General features: G+C 49.5%; 1 protein-coding gene across 2 annotated transcripts in view; it reads right to left on the bottom strand.

Moving 5' to 3' along the window:
• Igsf9b (immunoglobulin superfamily member 9B) overlaps positions 1-19,588 on the bottom strand; it is a 46,402-nt gene that overhangs the window by 6,730 nt on the left and 20,084 nt on the right. The window contains exons 8-18 of one of the 2 annotated variants that reach the window (XM_045146296.1): positions 16,905-17,047; positions 16,468-16,608; positions 16,266-16,382; positions 15,884-16,034; positions 14,956-15,079; positions 12,535-12,710; positions 10,974-11,200; positions 10,112-10,196; positions 7,919-8,080; positions 7,109-7,154; positions 4,920-6,572 (exon numbers count right to left, since the gene is read on the bottom strand). In XM_045146296.1, coding sequence (XP_045002231.1) covers positions 4,920-6,572; positions 7,109-7,154; positions 7,919-8,080; positions 10,112-10,196; positions 10,974-11,200; positions 12,535-12,710; positions 14,956-15,079; positions 15,884-16,034; positions 16,266-16,382; positions 16,468-16,608; positions 16,905-17,047 — 3,025 coding nt within the window. The remainder of the gene's footprint in view (positions 1-4,919; positions 6,573-7,108; positions 7,155-7,918; positions 8,081-10,111; positions 10,197-10,973; positions 11,201-12,534; positions 12,711-14,955; positions 15,080-15,883; positions 16,035-16,265; positions 16,383-16,467; positions 16,609-16,904; positions 17,048-19,588) is intronic. The other variant, XM_004665499.2, reaches the window with a different exon arrangement.

Below are 19,588 nucleotides of genomic sequence, written 5' to 3'. Positions count from 1 at the left end.
TTTCAGCACATACTCCCAAACAGCAGTGATGCACTAAAGAAGAAAAGCCAGTCTTCCCTTGAGAAGCAGAAAAGCTTTGCCCATCCAAGACACCCACTGCTCATGTGGTTCAGCTCCTGGTTTCATGATCAGGCACTACAACATGTCAGAAGATAGATCCTGGAGGCACCAGCACAGTCACCTAATGCCATATGCAAAAACAAAATCAAGTCTAACAGAACAGTTGGGAAGATAGGGACAGGCATAATGGGTCTGTTTTAGGCAAGTTATACAAAAAAGGGATAGGAAATATGTTCCCATAGACTTTACCAACAGCACAGAGAGCCCTCTAGAGTCAAACTGCCTTCCATTACTAGGAAGGATGACCACATTCTGTATTAGCATCAAGTCCAGCTGTCAGTTTTCCAGCTCTGAAGCTTGTGGTGTTCAAGGCTGGGGTAAGAGGAAGCATAAGGAAGTTTTCCTAACTCTGGAATAAAGCTACCACTAAACCTGAGCTTGACATGTGGGAAAGTCAGTTACAACAAAATCCAACCTTAAGCTCCCAAGGTGAGGTCCAGTTCTCCCTCTGGTCAGTCTTGACTTGTCTCTAGACACAGAAATACTGCAAACTTGAGTTACCCTTCATCCAGATTACCCAAAAGTACCTCTGAAAGATAAAGGACTCCAACCCCATGTGTATGGGTTTTCTCATCTCCTGTTTCCCACAACACCCAATTCTGTAACCCAGTGGTGTTACTTGCCACTCAGAACTACCCAAAATCGCTGAGTCATTATTCCCTCCCTCCCCACCCTCTTATCTGTCTTCTCCCCCAAACAAAAATAAAAAATATTTTTAAAATTCCATACAAAAAGCCAATCCCCACCCATTTAGCCCAATGGGTTTTAGTTGCTTAGCACTCTGATTCTCTAGGGTAACTGGGGAAAAAGGCAGCAGGTTTACAATACAGACAAACCTTGGAACAGGAAAGTCAAATCCAGCTGGCCATTTCCTTGCCTCAGTGCCCTATGAACCAGCCATTAAGCCACAGTTATCCATTATCTCCTGGCCCACAGGCAGAAGTAGCAGATTAAAGAGCACTTCTCTCCTTTTCCAAACTGCATGAGAACAAGTTTCACTTTCCTAGTGAGATGCTGTGGGCAGGAGGACAAGGAAATCCACTCACATGCATGCTCTAGCCAAAGAAAGGAAGAAGTCACTCACCTCCATGAAACTAATGGACAGCCAGTTGTCCACAGGCTAGCACTAAGCCAGCATAGTCAAAAGGGGTTCCCTCTCCAGTGGGTCAGGGCTCAGATCCAATATTCTCTCTCAGAACTCATGAGAGACTTACATCCAAACAAGGCCTCTTTCCTACTGTACATCTAGTAAAGGCATATCCTTGTGTTCAAGCTCACTGTACCATGGAGGTCATGACAGATGGTAGGGGAAGTGGGTCTAGCTAGAGATTGACAATAGGGATGCTACCAACATTAAAGGGAAGCAGAACAAATGGCTGGTTTCCCAGCAGTCCACAGAAGGGCAAGTCCACACACTACAAATCCCCACACTGAGATACAAGGTGAGAAGAGGAGAAAGACAGGTCAGAGGAATAACAGGTATGATCAGAAGGAATAGGAGAGAAACTTAAGGGGAAAGAAACAGCAAGGACAAACAAAGACAAGAAGCATCATAAACCCTCCAAGCAAGACCAAAGGGACACATGCAAGGCGCAGCATGAGGACAGCATCTACGGAGGAGCCACCGTCTCCCCATGGCCCAGCAGCTCCTGTGCCCCAGGGAGGCTCTCAGCAAGCAAGAGAGACAGCAGAGTCTCCTGTTGCTCAGCACCACCACAAAGGCCTAACTCAGATAACGTGGAGGACTTCATTCTCTGAAACTGGGGATGTTGGCCAGGTTTGGGAGAAGAAAAACAGTCCTTCATTCCTGCTCCTTTTTTCTGGGTTTGTCATAGCATTAGTAAAGTAATGGGCTCTCCTTGGATCTGGCATGGTAGAGACAGTGGGGAAAGAAGAGGTCAGAGGATTTAGATGGGAGGTGGAAATGGCAAATGAAACTAGAGTCCAGGAACTTTTCAGGAGCTGGGTAAGAGCTACCAAGCCTCCAGGGGAACAGAAGGGTCACTCTAGGAGACAGCAGAGCAGACTGAGATGGGGCAGGGAGGCTGGTCACACTCCCTCCTTCACAGCATCCACCCAGGAGGCCATAGGAGATGTTGGGAACAGGTGATCTCATAAGTGCTACATGCAGGCCTTCATGTTCCTGTAGCCAGCCACCCAGTCAGCCCAACAAACAATTCCAGGGCCTCTTGGCCACTGATAGTTTTATAGCTACAGGTCACAGAGAAATGTCCCAGTGATCCTCTTTATGGGAGGCCACTCTTAATAACCAAATACGATTTACAGTCCCAAGTTAGGAAGAGCAGCCTCCCATGGCACTTTGAGGTGAGAAAAGCACACAGCTCCTACTCAACCAGGAGGTGAAAAGGCCCACATAAGCTCACTCTCTTCCATCTCAGTGCCCAGTGCAGCTTGTGAGCTCGCAAGAGTCTGTGACAAAATAGGCATGTTCTCAGATTACCATAAAAGAGCCCCACATGCATCTTTAAGACACTGATGGCTCCGAGAATAGCCATGTCCATTTGGCCTCCTCTTGAAAGGATGCTAGTCAAAGTAGGGGAGGGTACATTGCTAGTCCATGGAGATTTTCAGCTCTTGTCAACTCAACTCCCTTCCTGCCTGGGGAGCCTTTCTTCTCTGCATGGAGGAGAAGACCCTATTCTTACAGCATGGCCTCAGGAGACCAGCATAGTCAATGTGGGTCCCAGAAAGCAATGTGATCTCAAGTGCAAGATCACACTTCAGTCCTGTAGTAACCATGAACAGGATGCCGAATGCAAAGAGCATGTGGGAACAGTAACACTTAGCTTCCCTCTAAGGCTATAGGCCACCTAACCCTGAGAAGTCCCAGATGTGGAGAGGGAACCCTTGTGCTCCCTGTGATAAGATATTAAGATTTCATGACAGGGTGAGAAACTAGGAACCCCAGGGATTTAACTCTTCAGTGGGGCTGGTAGAGAGGAGGGGTACACTATGCCTGAAGCTGCAGAGAAAACAGTGTTGGGAGGGTAAGTGTCCTGGTTACCAGTGTGGCCCAAACAGGTACCCAAGAGTGGAAATGCAAAGCAGCCTGTGGAAGTTCTGAGCCACTGGGGGACATGCAGGTTCCCAAGCTGCTGTGAGGGACTATGGAGTACGAGCAGCAGGATGGTCCAGATATGGGTGAGAACAACTGCAGGGAGCTCTGGGAGAGGTGGACATGGGCTTGGAAGTTCAAAGCTACAGCTAGGGGGTGCCTGGGTGTGACCAGAGGGTAGCTGGAGTAGCGGAGCAGTGCGATGTAGGGAACCCAGGAGCAGCAGCTGACCCTGGGGGCAGTGAGGGGATATGGTTTGGATCCCCTGTTACAGAAGCAATGGCCCTGCTGAAGCCCCGTCCACCTGCCCACCCCCTCCCAGCCCAGCCGAGGAGCTCCCTTACCTATTGAGCTGAGGAGAGGCTTGTCTCGACAACACTGCCCAGATAGCTGAGATAATCAGAAACAAAGCAGTTACCAACACCGGCCCGGTGAACCACCCACGCACACCCAGAGGGGATGAGGGGGCACAGCGAGCAGAGACCCACAGGCGAGGCCAGAGAATGGGTGAGGGAGGAGAGGAGAGAGACAGAGAACCAGATGCACGATGGAACAAAGCAGGTGAGCAGGCTGCACAAGGCACAGACGGGGAGCAACGACAGCACCTCCTGCAGACAGAGGCGGGAGCCCTAGCTAGCCTCTCCTCTGTTCCAATGCCATCCACCCCACCACAGTGCCAGCCATGGCACCAAGGTAGTGAGTGTGCTTGCATGTTCAAATATCAGAGTAGTGGGAGGGATTGGGGGGAATGGGCTCCCTCCTACCCAACCACCTCCAACCCTCCAACCAGACCAGGCTCCTCTGGAACTCTGCTCCCCTCCACAGCCCACTACATCAAGAAGAGAGACCAAAATACAGAACAAGAGAGAGAGGGAGCAGGGGAAGAGGGGAAGGAAAGGAAGGGAGGGCACTACATAGTTGTTGCGGGCTCTTCTGAGCAAGTCAGGTCAACCTCAAGGCGATGAAGGAAAAGAGGTAGACAGAGAGTCTGACTTGAAAAGGAAGGAAGGGCAGGAGGAAAGGAAAAGGACAGGACAGAGAAGAGGAGGTACAGACAGGTGTCCAGGCCGACTGGTACCTGGAATACCAGCTGCTACAGTACTGAATGTGCTCTCTCAGGCGGGCAGATCGCGTGAGCTTGTCTGTCTGTCTCTCTGTAGCTTCCTGTGAGGCACACAGGCGGGGTGGGGTACGGCTCCTGGCACACAGGCCTTAAGCAGGGTCTTCCAGCCCTCAGGGGCACCTTCCTGAAGAGGCTAGGATGGAGCCTGGAGTTCGGCGCTCACTAGTTCTGTTAAGGGGCAGGAGTTTGGGCACAGGTGCCCTGATCCAGTCACCCTGCTCAGTGAACAACCACCCAACACCAAGATCACAGCAATGTGGAGGGCCTTGTCTCCCAAGAGCACCATTCACAGAAGTTACTGTCTACTATTCCATGTCCCTCTCCCCACCTTCCCCACACTCCTGGTATGCCATGAATCTTCTGAGAGCTCTGGATTGCTGAGATGACTCCTGAAGCACCTGGTAGGGTACTGGCAGGTAAGCTCACCCACTCCAGTGAGCACACCCTGCCAATGCAGGGCCAAAACACCTCTACCAGGGATATTGAAGAATGTCCTTATAAGCCCTGTCATTGAGATGATGAAGGGGTAGAGGGCAGGGCGAGGCATGGGGGGAAAGACTGACCAGAGGAGGCAGGCCAGAGACGACTGCTGACACTCACCCTGAAGTAGGTAATGTTGTTGGGGGCTCTGGCCGGAGCAGCTCCTCCCCCATCCTCCGAGGGGAAGGCGTCTGTCCAAACACATCCAAGTTGTCCCCAGGCACCGAGGGAGCAGGGCCTGGAGGAGGGGAGGGGTAGCCTGTGGCCAGAGTGGTGAAACCCATGGTGGGCCGGTAGCTGGGGCTCCCACTGCGGCTGCTCTGTGAAGGGGAGCCTGTGGATGGTGTGGACTTGCGAGAGAAGCTGACTGCAGCTGGTGGCTGCAGGGTGATCTCTGACATCTCTGCCTGCTGCAGGAGGCCTGGGCGAGGTCGGGCACGTGCAGCGAGCTCAGGAGAGCCAGTGCGGGAGCTGAGGGGACTTTGGGTCAGAGGTGAGAGCCTAGAAGGCTGTAGCACCACTTGATGTAAACTGGGCTCGGCACGTCGGACCTGCCGGGGGCTGGGCCGGGGCCGGGGCTGGGGCTCATACCACCGGGTGTCCAGGCTGAATGTGCTAGGGCCACCGTGTCCCCCGGGCTCAGCCGGCTCAGGGTAAGGCAACACGGGTATGCCCATACCTTGGCTGGTATGTCTTAGCTGCCCTTGGCTAACCAGAGGTTGCATAGGTCTGTCCTGCCACTTGGCAGCTGGGGGTGCCGGGATAGGGCCCCTGCTGGGTGATTTGCCTGCCCAGCCCTTTGGTGCCTCCAGAGACAGCATGCCCGGATAGGCTGCAGGCATCTGGAGGGAGGTGGGGGGCAGTCCTCGGGACAGGCAGGCCTTGGGCTGCAGACTCTCAGCCACATCGCAAGGGTGCAGCTGGTGGGGGAACATCATGGCTGGGGTCTCCAGCCCTCCAAAGGGGAATTCTGGCCGGCCCCAGGGCTCAGGAGAGCGCCCTCCTGTAGGTGTCTGAGTCAAGGGCAGTGTGCTGTTAGAAGCATTCTCTCCATTTTCCTCAGGGATGGTGGGGTGGCCAAAAGGCCCTTCAGTGTGCAGGGGTGGGGAAGACATGACAGAGCTCAGTGGGCTGCCCACCTCTGGCATGTAGAAGGGTGGTGGCTCTACCTCCCCAGGGCTGCTGCTGCTAAGGTACCCATAATACTGGCCATGGTGGAAGGGCCGCGGGGCAGGGGGTCGTGCTTGGCCTGTGGCCTGCAGCCGACTTCCCAGTCCACTGGGACCCTCAAGCCCACGGGGCTGGAACCGAGGGCTGTATGCTGGTGGTGGCAGGTAGGAATCCTGGCTAGAAGATAATGGGGTCAGCTGGGACTTCAGGGCAGCCACAGATGTGGGTACCAGTGGGTCTTCATTCTCTTCGTCGGACTGTCGGAACTCAGGGTACATGTCCGTCTCCTCAGCAAAAGGGAAGCCCTCGATGCGCCGGCCCTTCACTGAGGGCTCTATCTCAGAGGGGCCCATGACAAAACGGCCATCAGGGCCTCTGCTGATAAGCTCGATGGGTGTGGTAGCCTCAGCCTCAGCTTCGGCCTTGGCCACACTGTACTTTCTGCCGCTGATGGCCCTCTTGGTCTTCTTATACAAGGACAGCTCTTTTTCTCGGGTGGGGCTCAGCACTGTCTTGGCTACAGGCTGGCCCTGATCGTCAGAAGACTCAGATGGGGCACGTAATGTGCGGATGCTCTCAGGGCTCACTTTGCCAGAGGACAAGCTGGAGATAGGGAGAGTAGAAAATGAGTAGGGGTGCTGGGCAGAGCCTGCAGCTTCTCTTCATTGCCTTAATAAAACTTGCTGAGCCCTAGGAAGAGGAGTATAAAGGAAACAAGCACAGACAGTCTGCATGTGCTGGTGAGAAACTCTGGCTGACTCTCAACTGTCTAGACATGTATTGTCCATTTTTGGAATAAAGATTCACATTGCTATTTTTCTTGTGATCTGACCCTTAAATTGACAAATTATGCCTAAGCACAAACCCAATTCCCTTCCCTGGTTATTCAAGAAATAGAAGGTCATTTTAATACTGACTTTAGAAAAGAAAAATACAAAAAAAGAATAAAATAAAATAACAGAAACAGCATTGCAAGGTTAAAGAGAAACAAGTAAGTTTGGATTCTCTAGGCCATTTTCCCCTACTCTCCCTTTGTCCTGCAAATAACTTAAAATTAATATGTAAATAAGAAACAACTTAGACACAAGAAACTGGGACCCTCTTCTACCCACAGAACTCCCACATCGACAGTCACTTACGGAGACTCAAGACTCTTCCTGCAGTGAGTGATGGAGAGCGGAGGGTCTGGAAGGAAAAAGGAAAGAAGAAATTTGAGCCCTCAAAAAATCAGCAGAAAGAATGTAAGAGCCAAAGGAAGGGAGGACTGCTTACAATGCAATCTTTCAGATAGAAATTGGCCTTAATACCCACGACTTCGCAGTGCCTAGCACTACCTTCACAAGACCCACATAATAGGAGGAAAAGATGATGATATCAAAATAAAATAAAAGACTAATTGAGAGGGGTAAGGGACATCATGGAGAGTGGACTTGTGAAGGGGAAAGTAGAGAAGAGGAGGGAATTATGGTTTATTGTCTATAATTATGGAAGTCGTCAATTAAAAAAAGTTTTTCAAAAACCAGTACCACAAACCCTGGGAATAGCAGGATGCAAAGCTACAGAGGGAAGGGCTTTGTTTGCACTGGCTTTTCTGTGTCCATCCCAGGGGCCTGCTGTGCCACCAGGCCCTGATGTCACTGCATCCCTGGGTCCATCTAACTCTCCCTAGCACCCTGCTTTCCTTCACCCCCTTTCAAATCAAGTCCCATCAGGGATGGTGGCTTTTTTACCTATAATTCCAGCACTTGAGAAGCTGAGGCAGGAGAACCTTGAGTTTGAAGCCAGCCTGGGCAACAGCATCTCTCAAAAACCAGAACAAAACAAAGTCCTACAGGCAGCTCTGGCTGCAAGAACCCAGTCTCTCTCTCCAGAGAGGAAATGCTACAAATGGCCTGCTCTACTAGGGAGCATCTATCTGGGCCAGACTGGGTGAGGGGACAAACACTCACCTTTCTTCCGCTTGAGCTTGCGCTTGCGCTGTTTGTTGACAAAGCAGGCAGCCAGAGTGCTAAAGAGGATGGCCGCTGCCAGGAAGCAGATGGTGGCCACAATCCCAGCCAACACAGGCCGGGCCAGCCCGTCATCTGTTAGGTCCGGCTGTGGGAAGATATCTGCAAAGAGGGCCAGGAGCACTTACGGGTCCCACAGCTGATTAGTGCCTCCCACACCTGTCCCAGCATCCTCCACCTGCTCTGACACTGAGTCTCTGAAGATTTCCTTTCATAGCAAACAAGGCTGGAGCTTGGCATCCGTGCCCATCTTTAATATGGAGTCATTAAAGATGTGTAAAAAGGTTGGCATGGCAGTGTAAAGAGAATGAAAAAAGGACAGCTTACCAAAGCCATGAAACCTCATAGATGGCAAACAAGAAAGACAGCTACATCTTCCCTCATGGAGATAACTACTAGTAATCGTCTAGAGCTGTCTATCCCTACAAAGTCAGCAAAGCACTTCTTCCCACAGTAACTCTGTGAGCTACATGTGGACTGCCCTTCTCTAGATGAAGATACCAGAGTGGATAAATTTGAGTGACTGGCTCAAACTGCTATCCATACCCCACTATTCTGACCTTCAGATGGGATCTTCCACTTTTCCCCATGCCATCTCTAAAGAATGAGGCACAAGAAAAACAAAACACTGAAGCAGAAACAGTCCCAACCATCTTCTTACTTATAGGAGAGACTGGCCACTTTCCTACAGCAAGGATTAGTGTGTCATGTTACTCTAGGCTATGGAGGGCTGGAACTGCAAGGATAACAAGTTAGTATCTGTTCTCCACTCTGACAGCTTCACCTTGTGCTATACTCACAGGCTAATTAGAGACAACACTAGGACAAGACCCCAGTCTGCTGCACTGTGTTCATAAGGCTGTTAATAAGGCTGTTAAGATACACCAAGTTCCACTCTTAAAGATCATCACAGAAAGTCAATCTATTGTGATATGTTTGGCCAGAGTTCACTGCCATATCAATAATAATAATGGACAAAAAATATCTAAATTATGTGGATAAACTTAGTGAAAAATGACTGCCACAGCCTTTGGAAAGGGGGGCTTAACTACAGGGAAGCTGACATCACTGCTTCCTCATTCACCTCTGTGGAACTATTGACGAGGAATGTTTCCTCTCCTTTTGAGAGCCAGGCACAATGCTACTGAATAAGAACAGTTCACAGAAGTGAACACATAAAAGGCTTGAGCCATCTTCTTTGGCTGTGACTGCAAGATCTTCTGTATCCCTCCATCTCTCTGAGTATCTTCCCAGGGAAGAAGCCAAGACTGAGGCAGCTGAGGCTCTGCTGCCTATGGGAGGCACTTGGCTTTACACAGACCCCCCAGGGCATCTGTCATGGGACACAGAAATCACACTCAACCTCTCCCTATCTCTTGTGCCCTTGGATTCAGTTCTCCCCTCCTCCTGCTGCCTACACCAGTGTTTTTGCAGCTCCTGAGTAAGCTTCTTGGCCTGGATCCTTGCTTCCTTGTTCCAGAGGTCTCTGTGCATGCTATGCTGAAAGAAGTGGAGGTATGGCTTGCTTACTAGGCAAGAGCCTCTTCCACATTAAGAATACCAATTCTCTGGGGAGAGCTTCTGCTCGGTTTCAGGAACTCTGGTGTGGCGAGAAGACATGCAGAAATGGGAACAATGCCAAAACAAAGAGAGATAAATGGAGAAAATGGGAGGGAGCTGGCTTTATTTAGCCTGAAAAAAATCTGGGAGAAGGAAGGAAGGAAAACAACACCAAACAACAATTTTCCAAATAAAACCCACATAATTAGGAGGAATACTATAACAGGCATTCAACAAACACTTGTTGATCTGCTGTCTCTTTCCTGACTCCTGGCCTCACCCCCATTCCAGAGTATATCACTAGAGAAAACAGAAAATATCCAGCAAACATCACTTTTTGATGACTGTCATGAGGAAGAGCCACTGGGTTCCTTTCTGTGCTGTCCTACAGACTGTCAGAAACCTTGCTCTGCAGTGGGATAAAACAACATGGGTCATAGAAACAAGGAACAGACAGGCTTCACTAGGACACATGTACTTGAAACTTCTTAGCCTATCATCCCAGACAAAGGACCCTTATGAGGCTCTGGAGCTCATATCCTCATAGTCAGACAATCTTGGACCCCAAAGTACCTGTGCTGGAGACGCCGGCGATGTTGCTGGGCTCGCTGATCAGATCCTGCATGACAGCCAGAACCCGGAATTCGTACCAAGTGTCCTACAGCCCCAGGGACAACACCCAGTCAGCTAAAAGACTTAGAACCACCACACCACTACTATTACTACACATAACTTCCATGTAACAGGGTGCCCAGTGCACAGGGGAACAAGTAAGTGTTCAATAGTAAGTGATTGCTCACATTGGGCAATGACTGTAGTGTAAATATTCCCACCACTGTGTATTTCAAACTACGAATGTGAGGCTACTGAAAAAATAGAAAGACAGACACAAAGGCCTCTCACAGGGCACCAGGAATCAACTCAAGATGGCCACAAACACAGGTCTAGAGAAGGCAGGTGGAAGAATACATGAAAGTGTGTCCATGAAGCATGTTGCTTCCTCTCTCAAGATGGATAGCTATTCATAACTCCTCAAGGCAGAAAGAAGGTAATGTAATTTCTTCCAGAGGATCTGAATGGTAAGAGTTCTTCTCTTTGACAACCTAAGAGTCAATCTTTTGGTGCCTCCTCACTCCACTCTGGCTGACAACCAGTAAGCTGAAGTCTGGGGTCTAATGATCCCTATTGGCCTCATCCTGCCTTTCTCTAGCTGGAGTCTGTGCTGAAGGAAAATCATCCAAGCTGGCTTTGGTCTGGGGACCAAGGCCAACCCTTAGGAGCAGAGCTAGTAGTGCCCAGGTCTGCAGACAGAAAGGGATAGTGCAGGGCTTGAATTTGTGCCCATGAGGTGGTCACTAAAAGCTCAATGGTTCTATAAAGAGTCACATCAATTCTAGAAACTTGGAAGAAAACAGAAAAAAATGAAAGCCCTCACCTGTGACAGATCCTTGGCAAAGAAATCTCCATCAGTGCCTGGAATGGCATCATCTAGCATCTCCCAGCGCTCACCAACTCGGAACTCCATAATGTAGCGGTCAATAGGGAAGCTGTGGTTGGCAGGTGGGAGCCATGACAGGAGCACACCCTGCTGGGTCCGGTTGGCTGTGAGGCACCTTGGTGGGGTAACCAGCACCAGAGGTTCTGGAGTTGTAATAGGGAATGCTGTGACAGGAAAGGAGGTAAAATAGAAGTCGTGATGTCCTCCACACTGTGTGGGAACCAGAGCCAAGCCCAAGGAAAGAATGTGTCATTTCAGGGCATGAAAGGATGTCATCTAGAGTCACCCTCCTTGTCCACAGAAAGGAATTTATAGATGGTAACCCAGAGATTCATGACTCTCTTCAGAGTAGGAAAATCTCCAGAAAACCAGGCACCTCCTCAAAGGGGAAGAAACAACAGGCATTATGACAAAGAGGTAGCAGCATGATCATGTGCCACACAATACACGTCTGCAAGGAACCCCATGTACAAATGTACAATGAAATTATGGAGCAGAGCTGAAAAATTCCCCTCAACTAGTGACAGAGTAGTGCTGTTACAGCAGAACAACATGTTTCTCACACATCTGTGGTGGTGGCACAAACAAACCTACCATACTGCCAGTCATATAAAGTATAGCTATATTCAGTACAGAATGCTCAGTAATGGTAGTACCTGACCATCTTATGGTTTAAGTAGGTAAAATGCCTTGCATTTCATGGCCAAATTGTACTCCAACTATAGACAAAGGTTCTGGGGAAACTGTCTCCCTGTTCCACCAGCATCAGCTCCATAGATCTCATGGTTGCTCTTGGTTGCTTCATTTCCTCTTTTGCCAAACCATCTACTTGTGCGTAAATATGCCGCTATTTGCATAATGATTCTAATGCTCAATGTTGTGCTTCTCGGGGTCCTCAGATGGTATCCGTACTGTTCAGTGGTAGATATAGTCTTTGTGCTTATTCCAGGAACTAGGAAAACTTCTTATAGTACATGGTTCACATTGGCAATTTCCCTTTTGGCCCTAGAATATAAAATGAGGTCTAGCAGAGACAGCTCAGAGCTAGAACTGTGTATCCTACACCTACTGCCCACAGGACAGAAAGAGCCTGGGGCCATGACTACCATTCTACCTGGAAAGAGCCTGCTTGCCAACGCCCTCACTCAGGCCCTGGAGGGTGACACACAACTTCAGCCAAGCAGTACGGAACTCCCTGTCCCCCTGTAAACTCACCAAACATTCACATATCACCAAACTCAAACTAAATTCAAACCTCTTCCTTCCATCTGAGTATGGAGCAAGAATCCAGGCAAAAGTACCATGATATGGACCCAGGCAAACCCTATAGGATATGGCATATCCTTACTGGAAAATCAAATGGAAATATTATAGAGAACACTTAGTAAGGTGCTGAGCACATGTTAAGTCCTGAATAAAGACCAGCACTACCATTACCTTTGCTTAGCCCAGCTCTGCTAAGAAATAGCCCCAAGACACACCAGCCCCATGGGCTCACCTAAAGTGTTCACAGTGACCACCTCACTGAAGGCGCTGGTCCCCAGCTTGTTCTGGGCCAGGACACTGAACTGGTATGCAGTCTCAGGTTCCAGGGTGTCCACCAGCAACCAGCTAGGTCCTGGTGGCACTGACAAGGACAGCCAGTCATGGGGTCCAAACTGTGCCCGCTTCATCCTGGCCAAAAGAAAGTGAGAAGATGGGGGAAAAGGGGTGGGGTGGGTCACCCTGGAGAGAACAGTGTACATGCAAGTTTCTCAAAGAAAGGTGAGAAGGACTTTCAAGTTCAAGGGCAAAAAGAGGAATGGCCAAGGTGTGTGGCCTGAAAGGCCCTGGCTGTTCCAACCCTCATGGAACAAGGTCACTCTCCACCACTGGTATCTTTCTGACAGAAAAGTACCCTCAGATGTAAATCATACTGAAGACACTGGTAAAATTCCCAAATGCCTTGTGGGAGAATCAAACTCTGGTTACCATCCTATGAGTGGGTGATACCTTGGGAAAATGAGGACACTGGAAGTGAGGATGAGCAGCTGCGCAACAGCATGACTAGAAAGGAGCCCAGAAGCTTGGCTGCCCACCCAAGGAGACAAAAATAGGGCTCATAGGGGACTCAGGAAATTGTGTAGTGGTTATGGCATTTGCCTGTGAAGCCTAAGGATCCGGATTCGAGTCCCCAGGAGTTCATTTGCAGTGGCTAGGGGCCCTGGTGTGCGCATTCTCTCTTCCTCTCTATCTGTCTCTTTCTCTCTCATAAATAAATAAATATTTTTTTAAAAAAATAGTGTTCATAGTAACCATATAACTGAGAATGCCCAATGTGTGTAACAAAAATTACCAGTGGTTTTCTCACAGGAGGGCCATGACTTCTAAGGCCTTGAGGACTAGAAAGCATAATCAAGGAGAAAATCATACTAATGGAGAGAGGACTGACAGGGTTTCCCATTCTAAAGCTCCACCCTCAATTTCCAATGGACATTGAGACCACCTGCTACAGCTGAAGTTCTGCCTTCAAACCACATGGGGGAGATATTATCCTAGACTATTTGGCCTGTTCTTTGGCATCCCTGAGCTGTAGGTTCCCCTACATGTATAAAGATATGTTATGGCTAGGATGTATTCCCAGGAATGTGAGCTGAGACAAAGGATAGTATAGCCACCCCCCACAAAAAAAAGAACAGAAAAAAAAAAAAAGCTGGAACCAAATGCCTAAATCAGTTCATAGAGACTTGAAAACAGAAAGGAAGGAGAGTCCTCTTCAACCTGGACACTCACCTCTGCCCCCCAAAAAAACACCAAAGCAAGTGAGTAGAATAAACTAAAGCAATGCAGATGAGCAGCCCTGTGACATGGCATCAGAAGCAGTAAGGGACCACCTGTCTGTGCCCAAAGATGGTACTGCTATGCCAGACACCCTCTCTCACACATCTTACAGCAACCCTGGGTAGTGGTGCTAGGACCCTCTCCCCCATTCACAGGAACACAGACAAAGTGTGTTCTGACTGCAGTGTCCATCACTCAGCTGCAGTTCACCCATGGAGAACTCAAAACATCGAGAATATGCAGCCTGGAGCCCACTGGAAAAATGGCAGGCTCCTCATCCCCTAAAGCTGTTGAAAGCACTCCCTGAGGTCCCCAGTGCTGGCTGCTTATTCCTCTTCCCCAGACTCAAGCTGAACCTGGCTGGAGAAAGAGGAAATAAAGGGGTCATTTTCCTGTCTTGGGAATGTCAACCATGCCACAGGAGAGCTTAGGAGAGAAGTGGGGAAGAAGCTCCACGGTGATGAAAGGGAGCTCCATTAGTCTTCTATTCCTTGGGTTCTCTCCCTGGTCCACACATTCGTGAGATCTCTCCTTTCCCTAAGGTTTAGGCAAAGATCTCACCTCACTGATCTAGTTAATAACAGAGACATGGAAACAACAGACACAAGGTCCTAGAGAAAAAAATGCAGACATTGAAGCAAGGCCAGGCACCAAACTAGTTCTCCTTACTGGTGACTAGAACCTATGAGCAAGAGACAGAATAAAAACTGTACCCTGTGTTTCAGAGAGCTGTTTAAATAACACTCTCAAAGATTAAGAGCCTAGAAAAGCACTGAAGCAAGTCACATAAGACATAAGAGAGATAAGCTAGAGAGAGAGCTGCAGAGGAACAATCCAAGACCTTCCAGACTGTCAGAGTGGGAACACATGGATGCCCTGAGTCCCTTAAAGAGAACTCTAATACCCACAAGAACACGGTCACTGTCTGACCTACTTTGCTGTCTATAGGGCTAGTAGCTGCAGACCTCTGGCTGCCGTGGGCCTTCCATTGACCCCCAGACGGGAAGGGAATAGGAACGGGACACGATGGACAGACGGGAAAGCCCATGTTGGGCGAGGGAGGGAGAAGCAGAGAGCAAAGCATGCGGGGCTGACTCACAGAGGTCCGTACCAAACTGAGAATGTCTGATCATAGCCTCCATCATAGCCTGGCTCCCAGGACACGTTGGCAGTTGTCATGGAGACCTGGACCCGGACACTGCCTGGGGCATGGGGACTGGTGCCTAGAGACCAAGAAAGCTGAGATTAAAAGGAGCTAAGCCTGTTTGCTAAGTTTTTGTCACCCTGCTGTAGGGAATCCAGCAGAGGCCAAAGCATATAGCAGTAAAATGTGTAAGGCAGTTCCAGGGAATAGGTAAGGATCTGAGCTTCCAGTCCTCTTGTCCATGACTGAGTCAGAGAGAAAAGCCCTCCTACTGTGTAGCTTTGTGTCACTTGCAAGAGCAGAGGGCAGAACCCTCGTCATCCTGAGCAAATCCATTCTTCTTACGTGCTCAGAAACATTCCCCTGAGGTCCTGGCAAAAATGAAAAGCACTTCCCCCTACTGGTCTCTAAGCATGTTTAGTATAACAGACAACAGTTAGCTCAGGTATAAGTCTGGGTTCCACTGGTTATGAGGGCTATGACACTGTATGTACATGGTGAGCAGCAACCTTGCCAGATTGTAACAAGATGCACACCACTTAGCTCAAAGTCTAAAACCAGCAGTAAATGCTTAGGATTGGGCTTTGGGTACAACTGTGGCTGTCAGGCCCTGAGGGACAGGGTACAAGAAGAGAGGCTGACATCACCTGAAGAATCACAGCAAGGAGCATCAATCACTCTCTGTCTTGGGCTCCTGATACCAGCCTGACCTTCACGCTTCAGCTCAGTATCTATCCAAGGCACCACATGCCTGATTCCCTCTTGTTCCAATCTCCCACCAAGAGCCACAGGTGGTGGATTCTGGGCTCAGGACTGAACTGAGCTAGGACAGACAGCCATAAAATGAAGATCACCACCCCAGCTGGCCTGCCCAGCCACATACCGATGACAGTGAGGTGGGTGCTGGCAGTGATGCTTGTGACCACATTGGTGGCAACACATTCCCACTCCCCGTGGTCTTCCTTACTCAGGGCACGAAACTGGAGGCTTCCACTGGGCAGGGCATTGTGCTTGCTTCTGCTGGGCTTCCCTACCTTGGCCAAACAAGAGGCAGAGAAGAAGGCAGGAGCAGGGATGCAGGTTAGAGGATGAGTAGCCATAGCTCAGGAATCCAAGGAAAATGAAGTGATCCCTGGGCTCTTGGTCAAACCCTCTGCCACCATCTACTGTTCCAGGAAGTTGCCTCCCCACACAACATGTGGTAGAACTGGCCACTCAGTTCTCCCCACCTCCACCACAGACCAGGAGCTCTAGAGCCCAGGTACCTTCCTCCAGGTGATGACGGGGAAGGGGTCCCCTGCAGCTGCACAGGGAATGAGCAGCTCCCGACCAGCTTCCTGTCTGTACTCCCAGCCTGGTAGCACCGTGAAATATGGGGGGTCCTGGGGACAACACAGGCACACATGTGAAGTTCTGACCATAAGAAGCTAACCATCACTGAGACTATGCATCACTCTGCAGCCTCACCTTCAGGACAAGCCGCGCGGGGGCAGACTGGCCCATGGTCCCCAAGGTGTTGTAAGGCACACAGGTGTAAGTGCCAAGAGCTTCTTCTGTGGCCTCCTCAATGCGAATGGAACCATCCTCCATCAACGTCCAACCCAAGTTCTGCCAGACATAAACATGGGAGAGGAAGCCATTGTCAGGCCACAGAAACTCCACCCTAGGCAGGAGCTGAGATGGTCCAGACAAGCACAGGACAAAACAGGAGCTATAGCTTGGGCAGGAATTCCTCCATGGACTCAGAGCACAAATGGAACCAGAAATAGCTCTCCATCTTCCTAGAATCTTTTCTGAAGGGAATGGGTTGCTAGGGGTGCTGGTAGAGAAAGAGTCCAGTGATGGCATCCTAGCCTCAGGAGGATGGTCCTCATTCTGAACCGCAACAAATGTTGTGCTTGCACCTTTTCGACCTGCAGAGGGCGGCCATCCTTATTCCACTTCACCACAGTGGCTGGGGGCTCTGCATCCACAGGGCAGCGGATGTAGCCATGGATTCCCACTGGCACATAAATTACAGGGGGCATGTTGAGGACACGGGCTGGGTCTGTGGTGAGAGAAAAGAACATGAAAGAAGCCAGGTAAGCAACCCAAGCAGGAGGCAAGTCAGTACACTCCCCAGACATTCACCTACAAAGGACAGCCTGAGCATCCAGCATCCACAGATACTCAGTGTTCATTCAACACAGGACCAGGAGCTAGGGCTACCTTGGTTAATAAAACCAACAAACACAGCTCTCTAGCAGTAAGAGCCTAGGAACCACACATGGCTGGAACAAGCTGCAGACATATTTTGTTTACCCCTCCTACTGTGTTTTTTGAGAATTTTTAGGGTAGCTAAGAATGCTCAGAAGCATTCAAAGACACATTCTGCCTTTTTTAAATTTATTTATTTTGGTTTTGTGAGGTAGGGGCTCACTCTAGCTCAGGCTGAACTGGAATTCACTATGTAGTCCCAGGGTGCCCTCTAACTCACAGTGATCCTTCTACCCCTGCATTCTGAGTGCTGGGATTAAAGGTGTGCGCCACCACACCCGGCAACATTCTGCCATTTTTGAAAATGGCTCTCAACACAGACTTTACCTGGGCCTCTCAATTCTGAGCCTCTAATCCAATAATGACCACACCTTTCCCCACCTACTCCTTACCCTGAAGTTTCTCTTAAAGAAAGCAGCAGTTCAGTCTCCTTAGAGGCTAAGGCAAAAGAGCAACCTCAATTCTAGGCATGAAGTTGTTCCAAGCAGAACAGTAGGTATTCCTTCTGCCAGTTGTGTGGCCTCCTTTTTGTCCTTAGTGTTCCCATCAGACTCTAGTTTGTAGGCAGTATCAATCCTAGCTGGAGGACAGTCACAAGGTTCTCCTATAGCAGCAGGAGGCCCTGCAGCCCTATGCTGCATGTAAGAGTCACTTAATTCTCCCCAGTCCCCTGCCTAGGGCTAAGGAACAAAAAGACAGAACTGGGAAGGTACCTTTTAAGCATTCTGAGCTCTTCAGAGAAGAACAGCCTTACATAAATACCAGGCCGAGTTACATATTTAGACATATCTTCCTACTTTTCTATGATAGAGTCTATTTTCTTCCAAGGTTTTCAAAGGGTTTATGAATGGGAAATACTCTGAACACTGCTCTTTAGCAGAAATCCTTGTCTCTCACCCACCCATAAATCTCAACCCCCTGGATTCTCTGTGAAGGCGGGAAGTAGGTAAAAAGGGGCAAGTGGAAGTTGGTGAGGGCATGGTGCTGGGGAGAACTGGGGAAAGCCAAACCACCTCTATAAGAGTGAGAGTGGGGCCCATAGGTCCAGAATGGAGCCTACCTCATCTGTCTAAAGGCCACTCCCTGTGGCACCCTCATTCCTGTACCACTGCCACCTTCTAGTCCAGGAGGTACATCCTGCATCCATCCCAGAAGAACAGACAACACTGCCAAGTGCAGAAGTCACCAATTCCTTCACCCATTTTTCTCTTGGGCACAGCAGACACATCTGGTCACCTGCTTTTTCCTACTGCAGGTCTAGCAGAACACATCCAGTGTCCTGGACTTCCCAACTCCTACAGCACATCACACCAGGAGCCCTTGTGAGTTGTCAGCAATGCAGAGCTGAGGTTTCTGCTTCCACCATCAAAGTCATCCCACAGAGATAAGAAAACTATGCAAGTACAACATGAGGGGTGAGGTAGGACAAAGCAGGAGCTACTGGCCTCTACCTCTTGACTTCGCCTGCGTAACAGCAGACCCATCCAGATACCCAGCTCTCTGGAACCATCAAAGGAGCTTTCAGGACCATCAAGTGTTTTTCTGCTTGTCCTTAGCTTAGAGGCTGACCTTAGCCAGGTGTCTCCGCCCTGCTACACTGCTCACCCCTGCCATTCCATGTCCTCACTCATGTACAATTCTCCCACACCAGCCCTCTAATGATGGACGTCTGTCATCTACAGCAGCAACCTTCAACCTTTGTTGCCTGAATGACAGGGCCATCTACAAATCAAAAGGAAGACATTAATCCTTTTCCCCATTCTCCTCTCCCACTCTCTGACAATGCCCAGCTTGCCAGTAGGTGAGAAGGCAACCTAGGGCAATTCAAGTACTAAAGACTAGCAAGAAGAATTCTGTGCACACACAGAAGCCCTACACAGGTCTAGCAATGTAGCAGCCAATTCACTTGGATCTAACAGACCCAGAGTAGAGGGAGCCAGACAAAGTCACCAGAAAGAACATCCTTTTAATCTCACAGCACACTGTCCACCTGTGGACAAGTGTAACTAACTCTGCTCCCTCAGACAGCTGGAGAAATGTGCCTAGGAGCTACACATTCAATGTACAGTTATGGGCCAGTGCTTGACACAGGGATGACCATTCTGAAGGGCAAGTGTTCAAAGCTAAGGTCTGTTTATCCTTGAACCTGACCTAAGCCTGAATAAGGTTGACATCCAAACAGTGATACTCAGGGGATATGTCACTGTCATGTCAGTTCACCCAAGTGGCCAGCCTTGTCACAGCCTCCTCGGGAGCAGTCCTTATTATTCCCTCAGACATGACTCTGTAATGTTTCCCCCAGAAACATGCTGGGTCTTTGTTGTCCTCTAGC

Source organism: Jaculus jaculus, chromosome 3, assembly GCF_020740685.1.
Source record: "Jaculus jaculus isolate mJacJac1 chromosome 3, mJacJac1.mat.Y.cur, whole genome shotgun sequence".
Lineage (NCBI taxonomy): Eukaryota > Metazoa > Chordata > Mammalia > Rodentia > Dipodidae > Jaculus > Jaculus jaculus.
The sequence above is the reverse complement of the archived record's forward strand: the minus strand, read 5'-3'. Positions and strand labels throughout refer to the sequence as shown.